The sequence below is a fragment of the Protobothrops mucrosquamatus genome, unplaced genomic scaffold (genome assembly GCF_001527695.2).
Source record: "Protobothrops mucrosquamatus isolate PMUCROS unplaced genomic scaffold, P.Mucros_1.0 scaffold5052, whole genome shotgun sequence".
In the NCBI taxonomy this organism is placed as follows: Eukaryota; Metazoa; Chordata; class Lepidosauria; order Squamata; family Viperidae; genus Protobothrops; species Protobothrops mucrosquamatus.
The window spans coordinates 26894-39229 of NW_015390929.1; the positions used below are offsets into that span (position 1 = coordinate 26894).

The 12336-nt window shown below is 47.4% G+C and overlaps 1 protein-coding gene across 1 annotated transcript in view; it reads right to left on the minus strand.

Moving 5' to 3' along the window:
* The window catches only part of LOC107299516 (helicase SRCAP-like), a gene marked incomplete at its 3' end in the record, with an annotated part of 34208 nt that extends 26880 nt beyond the window's left edge, over positions 1-7328 (minus strand). The window contains exons 1-7 of the mRNA XM_015828876.2: positions 7273-7328; positions 5701-5774; positions 3233-3465; positions 2727-2969; positions 2378-2563; positions 1869-2009; positions 218-431 (exon numbers count right to left, since the gene is read on the minus strand). Coding sequence (XP_015684362.2) covers positions 218-431; positions 1869-2009; positions 2378-2563; positions 2727-2969; positions 3233-3465; positions 5701-5774; positions 7273-7328 — 1147 coding nt within the window. The remainder of the gene's footprint in view (positions 1-217; positions 432-1868; positions 2010-2377; positions 2564-2726; positions 2970-3232; positions 3466-5700; positions 5775-7272) is intronic.
* Positions 7329-12336: the final 5008 nt, after the last annotated feature.

Genomic DNA, 12336 nt, shown 5'->3' on the forward strand with positions numbered 1-12336 from the left:
GCATTTCCCACTCCCTTATTTTGGGGTCATGGTTCACATCTTCCAATCAACTTGGAAGATGTGATTTACTTCCGGTTTCTTTCTCCCGGGCTATCCTTATTCTCCTCCCTCTTTCCCAGTTGCTGGTTTAACTATATAAATACCAGACAGTTCTGCATATTGTCAAAGCAAGAATATACAGTATTTGCAGCGTTGACACAGAGTTGAGGAAACTGACCATCTTCGATGAGCTGAGCAGGGGGAGGTGGACTAGAAGCAGTCGAGCCGGCACGGGAGCCACTGGTCTTGCTGGGAACTGGAAGAGTCTCATTGAGGCTTTGGGTTAGCAAGTCGGAATATTTCTCTGTCTGGCCCACTATAAAATCCAGCTGCAGATCCAGTGCTTTTTTCCGTTTTTCCTCCAGACGTGACTGCTGCTTGAATTGCACAACCTGAAGAGGTTTATTGTGTTTATATGCTGCCCATCTCGCAGTTCGAGGCGACTTTGAGTGGCTTAAGTTAAGAACTACCAAACTACAAACTACAGCGAGAATCCAATCTTGAACTAAATTCATTCAAGTCCCGCAAGGCACTTTCAATAGCATTATGCGTAATTTTAGCCATCCTTTCCTCTGTAACCATGAAAATATAAAAATGGGCACGACTTCTTTGCACAGTTCAAAAGCTTCTTGCTAATAAGAAGAGACTGGCAGCCACCTGTCTGGAATGTCATAAGGCAGGGGTGTCAAACTCAATTTCATTGAGGGCCGCATCAGCGTTGCGGTTGCCCTGGGGGGGGGTGTGGCCTACTGCGTGGGTGTGGACGGAGTGGGTGTGGCCTATTGGGTGGGCACGGCCAGTTCTACATCGTTCGCATCAAGGGTGCCTGTGGGGACGTGGGCAGGAGTGGGACAGATCTGAGGGTCTCTGGCAGAAGGGGGTGGGACCGGGGCAAGTGCCAAGGCATGATCCACTGGAGGAGCCTCACTGCCTGCTGAAACCCCTCCCCCGGAGCCCATCAAGCCGGATATGTGAAGTAGGCGAGGGTCATTTGCTGGCCACTTCCAGGAAATGGTGCATTTCTTCATTCCTCACAAAGGGTGACACCTCCCCAGCATGCACCCAGGGGGCGGGGCCGACATGGCAGGGGCTGGTTCCTCGCTGTTTCCAGACGGCCTTGTGAAGCTAAGACTGAATGCGTTTCAGCATAGATGGCCACCACAAAATTGTACATTGGCTCCCGGCCGGCCTGGGCCAGGGCCAAGGCAGCGGGAGCCGTTCCCTCACTGTTTCCAGGATGGCTTCGCGGGCCACATGAAACCACTTCGCGGGCCACATCCGGCCCCCGGGCCTTGTGTTTGACATGTCTGCCCTAGTCTAAAGCATTTAAGTTCAACCAAATGCGGGCCTTGTGTTTGACATGTCTGTTATAAGGTCTCCTGTTTGAGCAGGGGGTTGGACTAGAAGACCTCCAAGGTTCCTTCCAACTGTTATATAAAATAAAAACAATGAATCCAATTTCCTTAGGACAATAGCTCCAGTGCAAATTTTAAAAGGGGTAGCCCAGTGTGGTTTTGAACTTGGACTGAGACCACAAACCTATCTGACAACGGCAACTTACAGAGTGGCTATTCCCCCAATTCAGCCTTTCTCATGGAGTTGGTCTGTGGATAAAAATGAGGAGAAATCCCTCCATGCAAAAAATGCCTGGAGTTCTGGAGGGACATAAATATAACAGGCAAAAGTAACAGTATGGTATAAAGGACCAGCTATTTCATGCGTACATTTTCAACACTTTTGATCAAACACATACAATAAGAATAAACTCAATACGACACGGAAAATGTACACACACACTTTTCCTGACTCTGGACAAGGGCTTCACACACCTTCTCAACGTTGCTCCAGAACTGCTTGACCTCTTTGGCAATGGAGGAAGCAATGCGGCGCAACTTGGCTTGCTCCTCGCGTTTGGCTCGTTCTTCTTTCTGCTTCTGTTCCTCGTGGTGCCTGATCACCATGCGCACAACCTGTATGCCACAGGGGAGAAAGATGACAACAGGTCCAAATGACCACAATCCATCACGTGTCGCCATGTTTTCCACTTTTATCCTGGACCGCATTTTAGGAAAGATTAAGTTTTATGGAGGGAAATCTTATAGCCATATTGTGCACTACCCAGTTGAAACAGCACCAATTACATCACTTAACTGCTGGGTTATACAAAACTCCAGAAATCCCACAGGAGTCATGAAACAGTTAAGGAGCATCCCGTTACATGGTATTTGCTTCTAAAAGGTATAAAGATGGGATTAGAATGGACGGATGCAAACCTGCTGAAAAAGTCTGGAGACAGGACAGTTTAAAGGCGAGAGAGTTTAAAGATGTTGGAACCCACCTTCCTGGCAACACCCCTCTTCCAGCGACGTTCTTGAGCAAAGTCAGCAGAGAGCCACTGCATTTCCTCACAAAGATAATCCCAGTGCACTTTGGGCCGAATTGGCTCAGGCACCTTCGAAAGCCTTTTCAAAGACCAGAATCCTTCCTTCTTCATTTCCGCAATTCGATTCTCGATCTCTGCTTCCTAAAACGGAGTATCCAGGTCAGATAGTTTGTTCTCACGTTTCCTGAAAAGGCTCAGGGCTAGCCTGCTACCCTCAGGGCTGCTCTACTATCTTAAGACTGCAAATGCTTACGCCCAACCTAAAAAGGGCTAAAAGGGTCCAGTGGTTTGGACAAGAGCTTACATGCTTCGCCTGCTCAGCAATCTCTGCGTGTGTCTTGTCCCACATGCTCGCGGGATCGGGGGAGATGTACATCCCAGACGACACCAGGGCTCTGTTCTGCGACTTGGGACCATCAAAACTTAGATGACTGTCCAAAGAGGAGTCGTGGGTGAGATGCGATGGTGAGATGCTCCCACTTGAGGACGGTGAGCCTGAAGAGGCTGGTGACACTGGATTGCTCCCTGTCATTTTGTCTGATGTAGCCTGAAGCACACGATGTGATATGAAAGGCATGGAAGGAAGGAGAAATCAACAGCCAGGATTATCACAGCGCCCTTAATCATTAAAATATAGTAACTCCAGAAATAAAAGTCTCCGAGGCCTCAGAGAAGGACTTCCTTTGGCTTGCCACAAAGCTGCTCCCCACAATGCGTCTCACATTATCTTAACCATCACTGAAAATCCACAGATAGACTTGGCTAATCCAGAGGGATTTGCACACGGGTGCTTCTCACCTCCAACTCTACCTGGGCGTGCAGCATGTGGTGTTGTTGGGGAGGACTGGTCTGCATTTTAATTCGCTCTTGCTCTTTGCCTCTCGTCCCAACAGTTTCAGCTGCGGTTGTAGTGCTGGCGTCCTGTTCCAGTGCATGCTGCGAACCGGCCTCATTCTGGTCAGCCAGCCACTGGGACGAGCCGTCCAGCTCCTGGGTTCCTTGGCAGCCCAGCCTGCGCTCGGGACTGCCTGACTCAGAATTAGCTGAAGAGATGCATGAACAGAAATCAGCGTTAATGATTGCAGCCAAATTGAAAATCTTTCAAAACTGATGCACATATCCAAAAAGAGCTTCTTTTTTTTTAAAGGTACAATTAACCAATCAAAACAAGTTGACTTCTGCCAACAGCATTTAAAGTAATTGGGGAAAAAAATTGTAGGAAAAGGTCTTGAAAAGGGGATGCAGTCTTTTTGGAAGGCCAACTTCATGGTCTGAGGATTATTCTAAAGTTGAGAAAGTTTCACTCTCCCAAAATATAGTTTCACTTCTCTTTTCAGTTTTTATAGATGCACCCTTAGGAAATCTGCATTTGTTTCTTTATTTCATTTGGCAGCCTCTGAACATATCACTGCTTTAAAAATTAATGCTTATTATTACCATGCTGTTCCCTAGCTCTGAAAATTGTAACAGTTTTGTTCATAGCTCACCGCTTCCTCATCTCTATATCTTTGCAAAAACATAGCTGAATATATGTAGCCCTCGACTTATGACAATTGGGACCGGAACTCCCATTGCTAAGCAATGCAGTCATTAAGTGAACCGCAGCTGATTTTACAACCTTTTTTGCCCCAGTTCTTAAGCAAGTCATGCAGTTGTTAAGCAAATCCAGCTTTCCTCATTGGCTTTGCTTGTTGGAAAGTCCCCTGAGAAGATGGTCATAAACGACAATCACATGACCTGGTTCTAGGACAGGGGTAGGCAACCTTGGCTCTTTTATGACTCGTGGACTTCAACTCCCAGAATTCCTGAGCCAGCCATGCTGAGGGGAAAGGGAGGGGTTTCCAAGCTGAGCCATGCTGGCTCAGGAATTCTGGGAGTTGAAGTCCACGAGTCATAAAAGAGCCAAGGTTGCCTACCCCTGGTCTAGGAGGACCAGTTGTAAGTCATTTTTTTTCACCACTGCCATAATTTTGAATAGTTGCTAAATGAATGGTTATCAGTTGAGAACTACCTATGCTATGATTTCAAATGTAACCGCAATGTAATGAAACACGAAAAGGGACTTTTGATACCACACCATCTTTCTCCAATAGAAATTTCCAAAGAAAATTTCTGTTTCCCCATTATGAGGCAAATGTGCGGTTCCAAATTTGAGGGTGCTCACGATATGTCAATGTGTGCGTTAGTTAAGATTTATCAAATATATTTCTTGCCTTTTGACTGCAATAGTTCCCCGTATGCTCCCCTGCATATCACAGCAAGCAAAATCTAATAAACACATAGCCCTCAATTTACCACTGTTAACAGAGCCCGGAATTTCTGTCGTAGGTAGTGATGGTTGTGAGGTACCCACATGACCAACTTCATTTCATAACATTTTTTTGCAAGATTTGTTAAGCAAATCTGGTGGTTGTAAAGCAATCCCATTGGCTGCGAAGGGCATTTTTTTTGTCAGAAATTAGCATACTGGTTTCCAGCAAAAATGTTGGAATTGGCAGTCACATGACTGTAGGACATTGCAAACGGCTGTAAATGTGGGCCCGTTACCAGGCACCCAAAATGCAATCATGCGACAATAGGGAGAGGGTGGCCATCAGAAATTCAAATCTGGGCCGTACTTTTTTTGGGGGGGGGAGGGGAGGATTGGTCATAACTTTGAATGGTCACTAAGTTATCAGTTGTACGTTGAGGACTTACCCTATAGGTCAGTGATGGCGAACCTTTTAGAGACCGAGTGCCCACACTGCAACCCAAAACCCACTTATTTATTGCAAAGTGCCAGGGCCGCATCAGCATTGTGGTGCCCTCGGGGGGGGCAGGGAGGCGCCTCTGAGTGCCGCCTCTGGCATGCAAAACCCGGGGGCACAAAAATGGACCACCATGCTGCAAGGCACAAAAACGGCTGCACAGAGGCACTAGCCTTGCCCCATTTGCAGTACGTGCGTGCTCGTGGCCCCATGTGTGCATGGACACATGTAAAATGCTAGTCGGCCGCTTTGTCTCCTTTGTGCTGGGTGGGGCTCCTACTCCGGGTGGCGGTGGCAGCCTGATGGACCTGCTGCTGGTGGCGGTGGTGCACGTGCCAACAGAGAGGGCTCTGAGTGCCGCCTCTGGCACGCGTGCCATAGGTTCGCCACCACTGCTATAGGTGATACAGAAACAAACTGCATCTAATTTTACTTTAGGAAGATATGGTAATTTCTTCCTTCCTTAGCATTTTTACAAATGTTTCCACATTCACAATATTTTTAAAACGTTTTACAAAATTGCCGCTGTACCTGTTTGAGCTGAGAATTCCACTTGCTTTTCAGACTGTACTTCCAGGGTTTCGCTTTCCAGGGGAAGACTACTCCTGAAAAAAAAAAGGTCAATCCAGGGCAAAGAATACCATGTTTTACAAACAGTGATTCGTTTTGCTGGAATCTTGCTCTTTCTGTTTTTTTGTTTTTTTAAAAAATTCTTTTCAAAGCACTAGCAAAAGGCTATCCGTATTTCTCCACGATTGTAATGCAGACAGCACAGGAACTGCTTGACTACAGGTTACGATGGAGACGTTTAATGTAAGCATCAGCTACCAAATCCAAGTCTATGAGAAAAGGCAAGAACCTGTTTGAGATGCTGCTAAATGTTCCGGAGACAATTTCCTTCCTTTCTGAAAGAGGTTAGTTATCTTTCGCTCACTCGCAGACACACATCCCAGATGATCAAAGTCACCAATTTTCTCAAGGTCAATTTTTAATCCTCATTTCATTCCCTATGCACCGCACCTCTGTCCCTCAAGTGTCAATACTCTGTTACTTATATCATTGTCTTGGCCTTTCTTTTTTCTCTATTCCTTTGACAAATATATAAATCCCCTCAACCTGAAGCTTTGCTCTTAAAACTGTACTATTCTCTATACATTTTCTGCTTTTCCACTAATTCTTAAAACAACGCCATATCCCTAAACTCATTGCATCATTTCTTTCGCCAGTTACCTTGAAAATCTCTCACCTTTCTTGGACCTTGCTAACTCCATATCCTGCTTCAGTGCCTCAACTAGACTTTGCCCACCCACTTCCAAACCTGGTACTCTCTCACTTGTTACCTGCTGTGCCATTGTTAGCACTCTTCTTTCAACGTGTCCCAAAATGGACCTCACCTTATGGGAGCTACTTGTGGGAACGTATGAATCCTCAGCTAACTTCCTCCCCTTTATGTGCAAGCCGACTGGGCCTTCGCCCCACATGGCGAGTCTCATTGCATTGTATCTCCTGATGGCTATTCCCATCACCCCATCCCTCCAATCTTTTAGCTCTTTTCTCCTTGTAAACAAACCAGGGCTTTGCCTTTCAGCCATCAGGCCAGGACTTCCTTCATCGTGAACCTGCTGATCTGCGACACTAAACCGAGAACCTGGCGGTCTTGGCCTCAATATCTCGTTCAGCCAATGGACATTGGCAGACTTGCTTGTAAGCTCAAACATCCTTCTTCTCATTCCAACGTTTAATGGCTCAAGCTTTTGCGCTGCTGATTTTGTGGCACACTCCCCCATCACCATCAAGTTAATTCTTTTTTTTATTCCTGCCCGAAGTGACCTTGAAATACGCCCATGTCCTGGGCCTGTGCCTGCAGCCCACCCAGAACTTGCTTGGGCTGCTACATAATCTCGTGTCCATGGTCTTTCAAGCCATGCTTCTGGCAGGTCCTCTAGATGACGGGCGTTAATTTCTTGTACCTCTTCCTTCCTCCCTTCCTGTTCCTGCCCGGGTACCTCTACCTGTTCCACTGCAGGCTTTTTCTTCATCTCCTCTAACTCAGGCAGCTGCTGAATTTTCACCATCCTCTTCTCTGCCTCGGACAAACAATACATTCTTTCCCGGCCAATTCGGTAACCCATGAAGACCATTGCTTCATTTGACCTCATGCTTACTCCAAAACGGCCCTGCTCAGCTGATCGGGTCTCTCTTTGTTCTAATCTCCTCTTGCCCAACTCCGTGTGATCTTGTTTTGTTAGTCTCTTTTCCTCAGGCTTCCTTAAACCAGTTACAACTAACCCTGGAGCCACATGTGCCAACACTCCATTATAGCCTCCCGCTGACCGAACGGTCCTACGCGGTGTTACTTGAATTGGTCCTTGTCGTAGCCCTGCCAAGCCTAGGATTATTTTACCTTTCACTTGGTGGCTTTCTTCTTCGCTAGTCAATTTACCTAATTCTTCAGTGAGCCTTATGCTTGCTTCTAACAATGCTATTTGACTTAAGCCCAAATCTCGTCTTTCCTGGCCAATTCTCACCAATTCTGCAACAAGTTCTTGGCTTAGTTTATCCTCTTGCTTATATGATCTGGATATCCCTTCTCTGGAGCCCACCCCTGCTATCTCTTGAGTTCGTCCTTCCAATTCTGGACTCCAGGATAAAATCTTTTCTTGAGATGGTAATTTTTCTCCCACGGCATCTACGACAGCAATCTCTGCCTTTTCCTGAGATGGCCTCAGGCCTTTCATCATTTCATTCTGATTAATTGCTAATGCCATCTCTAATTCTCCAGTTTCCACTTTATCAATCATGCCAGCTGAAGCCCATTGTTCTTCTTCCTTCTCTTCTACTTGTTCTTCTAGCCTTTGTTCTGGTTGTGTCAAATCTCCAGCTTTCTCTTCAGTCACCTCTGATTCCATCTTTTCTTTACTTCCGCTATCCTGAGTTTGCCCAGGTATTTCCTCCACTACTATGAGAGGCATTTCTTCTTGTATTCTACTTATACTCCCTGGTGCTTCTGTTACTTCTCCACCTACATCTCCCTCTGCAATCAACTCCTCTGCAGCCTCTTCCTTTGCTTCTACACTTAGTGCCATGTCCTCCCCTCCCATCTGTATTTCATTAATGTCCCTCAAATTTTCAACCTTTACTTTAGCTGCTGCTAATGATACATCATCTTCTGTTGTCACCTTGTCAACAGCCTCTCTCTCTGCTTCCATGGCGGCTAAATCTTTCTCGCCCCTTACTACTTCACTTGTCTCCACCAAATCCTCAATGTTATCTTCAACCGGTATCATCACAACTTCTTCTGTAGTCACTTTCCCAATCTTCTCCTGCCCTATCTCTGCTAGTGGGATATCCTCTCCTCCCACTGGTTCCCTACTTTCTCCCTGACTTCCCTCAACTAACTTCTCAGTCTCTCCTTGATGCAGTGTTGTTGCTGCATCTTTCTTTTCAGTTCCAATCTCTGCCTCCACCAGACCCACCTCTATTTCTGGTGCTTTCCCAGCCTCTTCAACCTGTATTTGATTTGCTTCTAAAAGGCTGGCTTCCTCCTCGGCCATTGTTGCATCCCTCACCGCAGTCATCTCTCCAGCTTCCCTGAGTTTTCCCAACACCTCCTCAGGTTTTCCTTGGGTTTCTACTGATGCCTCAGTTTCCTGTGCAATTAAACTCTCTCTCTCTCTCTGATCTACTCCAGCTATTTCCTCATCCCCAGCTTTGGTGTACACCTTATTTTGCTCCATACCTAATCCTACAGATTCTTCAGTCTCTCTCTGATATACCGGTGTTGCATCTGCTGCTACCTCCGTTCCCTCTTTAGTTATCTCTAAATTGCTGCCCTGGCCCAATCTCGACAGGTCATTATCTTTCTGAATCTCTGTGGTTTCAACAACCTCCTCTTCAGTCCCTCCCTCTGAATCTTTCTGGTCTAAAGCTAATACTTCAGCCTTCTCCAATGCCATGCCTTCCTTATCAGCTGTCTCTTCCGTGTTCTTCTCCTTTTCTTCAGTGTCTGCATAAACTTCTTTGTTCCTCTGATCCTGATTTGCCAAAGCAACTTTTTCCTCCTTTTCTAGAAAAAACCTACTCTCTTCAACAAGCCCTTCTTCTTCATGCTCCTTTACCTTCCACTGATCTAGCCCCCTTGCAGTTTTTTCCTCTTCTCCTGCAGAGGGGCTCACAAATAAACCAGTATCTTTCTGATCTGCTCCTCCCAATTCCTCAGATTCCTCTTCCTCTGCATTACTTTTCAGGTCCCCAAGAATTGATTCCCTCCCCGTTTTTCCTTTCTCGGGGTCTGGTTCTGTCATATCCTCGGTATAATTTTCACCCACGTCCCCCAAAACGTCCTGATCTTGCCCCTCTAACTCAGCTGCCCCCTTGTTATTTTTTCCCACTGTAGTCTCTTGACTTAGCCCCTCATTTCCAGCACGATCCGTCTGATCTTCTTTACGTCCCTCCTCAGGCTCCATGTTCCTATGACTCCTTCCCTTTAGTTGCCGCTCTGCTTCTCGCAAGCCTTTTCTACACGATTTGATGACATGCAATAAATAAGTTTCTCTCCACTCCGGTCCCAGCTTTATCCAACTATTATCCCAAGCTCCCCTCACACCCCCGTACCCTTGGACCACCCAACGCCTTGAGACCCTGGCAATCACTCCGGCCGGCCACCTCTAAAGCTCTCCCAACTTGCGACCCCTTTATCCTCTTCGACCCGATTCCCTGAACGCCCAGATTGTACCGTAATCGCGTTTTCTAAACATGGCCCGCGGACACTTTCTTTCTTCAGCCTAAGTTCGCCACCGTTCGCTCCCTCCCTCCCCCCCCTCACTTTAACCCTTTGTTCCCCCCTTATCCCCGCCCACTTTCCCCCCCTCACCCCCTCCCGACGCCTCAAACCCCTCCCACCCACGCGCCCGACCCTCCCGAGCCCCGTCCCCCCTCAAGATCCCCACCCGCCCCTCCCCCCACGCACAGAGGAAGCTGCTACCGTTGGTTGGTTGGTTGGTCGGCCGGGTCCGCGGCGCGCGCGAAGACGACGAGCTGCCCGGGGAGGGAGGGAGGGAGCGAAAGAGAACGGCGACGGGCTGAAGTAATAATAGGCCGGCAGCGGCCGTTGGCTGAAAAAGCGCGTGCGCTCTCTCATTGGCCTCCCGCTACTTCCCGCCCCACTACGGTTAGAGAGCGCGCCCTCTAGAGGTAGGGGGAAAATAAGCCGATGGGGAATGGGGAAAAGGGGCACGCGGACGCTCTGATTTGTTTCCTCACTTTTCCCTCCCGACTCGACGCACAGGCTCGCCCCGCTCCACAGAGGTGGGTGTGAGCGAGAGGAGTAGAGACCCGGCCGGTCCGCCATCTTACCTGGGTGGGAGGGGGGAGGAGTGAGGAGGGAGGGGAGGTGCCTCCTGCCCCGCCTCCTCCTGCCGCCACCTCAGCCCCAGCGCCGCCGCCTCGGTTGGATAGAATCTGCCGCCATCCGTGGCTCCTAAGCCGCTCCCGGTCGGCTTTTTCCTGTGCGTGGCCCCCGCCGGTATTGCTCGGCACGTCGCTGACCCCTCCCACTCGGCTGTTAATCCCTAACCAGGCCCCGCCGAGGCAGACCCGACCCGCCGTGGCAAAATGGCGGCCGCCACCACCAAGCGCCAGGGCCAACCCCCTCCCTCCTCCCACTGCTCCCTCCGCCCGCCGGCCTCGGCATTGAAGTCTCGCGAGAATTTAAGCTACGCGAGGGGGAGACGCGCGATACGGGGGTGGGAAAGGATTCAACCGGAAGTTGATTCATACAGAGATGATCGAGGACTGATAAGAGACCTCACGAAAGGCTGCGGCGAAGGCTTTGGGAAAGGCCAAGCTTTTTGTAACAATCAGACCAAGAACAGGGAGCGGGTCTCCCAACCCACGGGGAAAGGGCAAGGCCGTTGTGAGTGAAGGGCATGCTGGGAAACGAAGTCCTCAGGAATGCTGGGAGTTGAAGTCTCTCCGTCCCCCCTCTGGAAGCATGAAAACAGGAGCCAGGGTGCCTTGTTCTAGCTCAGGGGTAGTCAACCTTGGCTCTTTTATGACTCGTGGACTTCAACTCCCAGAATTCCTGAGCCAGCTTAGCTGGCTCAGGAATTCTGGGAGTTGAAGTCCACGAGTCATACCCCTGTTCTAGCTATTCGCTGAGCGAGCTGGCGCGACCATTCAAATTTATGTATGTGCTTGTGTGTGTGAGGTGTTAGGTTTACACACATGTACCTATGGCCTCTGCTGTACTATTGTCAATGGGGGGGGGCTATTTACATGTATTTAAAACATATTTTACGGCCAGCTGGCAAAAACTGACCAAGTATCTCAGTGTTGCAAAACGTTAAAGTGCATCGTTTTGACAAGAACTGTTAATTTAGGTTGTGAAAAGCAGGGTACAAAAATGTTACAACGCCTCAAGCTCCTATCAACCTGGAACATGTTTTGATTAGGACCAATTTCTACCGCACTGATATTTTTTTCAGCAATAAAAAGTGGGGCTGGCTTATCAGCATGAAGGACTATAAAACTACCATTTTAATATTTTAAATTGCAGGCAATGTTACATGGTTCAAAAAGGACTTACATTTAGGTAAAAAATAGTGTGCAGCTAAATTGTTTGTTTTTATGGTATATACAATTATTAAAAAAAACTTTATACTGTACATTCTAATGTGTTTGATACTTAAAGACATTTCCAATTTATTGGAATATTATTTTATAAAATATGTTATACATGGGAAATACGGTAGTTTTAATCATTCAATTTTGGGTACGTAATTTCTTGGACATGTCCAACACACAATGAATATTTTTGCTCTGTTTTTCAGGCCTATATCTTTGGTCATTTTCTGAATTGGAAAAGTGGTGTTATGGCTAGCACTGCCTCAGGTTTCTTGAGAATGACTGCATATGCATTCAATTCCTTGATAACCCATCTTTTTATCCAAAGGATATTTAAGTTGCTTAATTCAGCTCCCCTAAACATATTCCAAAGGGAAAAAAATATTTAATACAATGTTATTTCAACAGAATGTTTGAGTTCAGTGTCTATCCTAAATAATAATAGATAGTCCTCAACTTATAACCATTCATTTAGCAACCATTCAAAGATACAGCGGTGCTGGAAAAAGTGACTTACGTCCAGTCCTCACACTTATAACTATT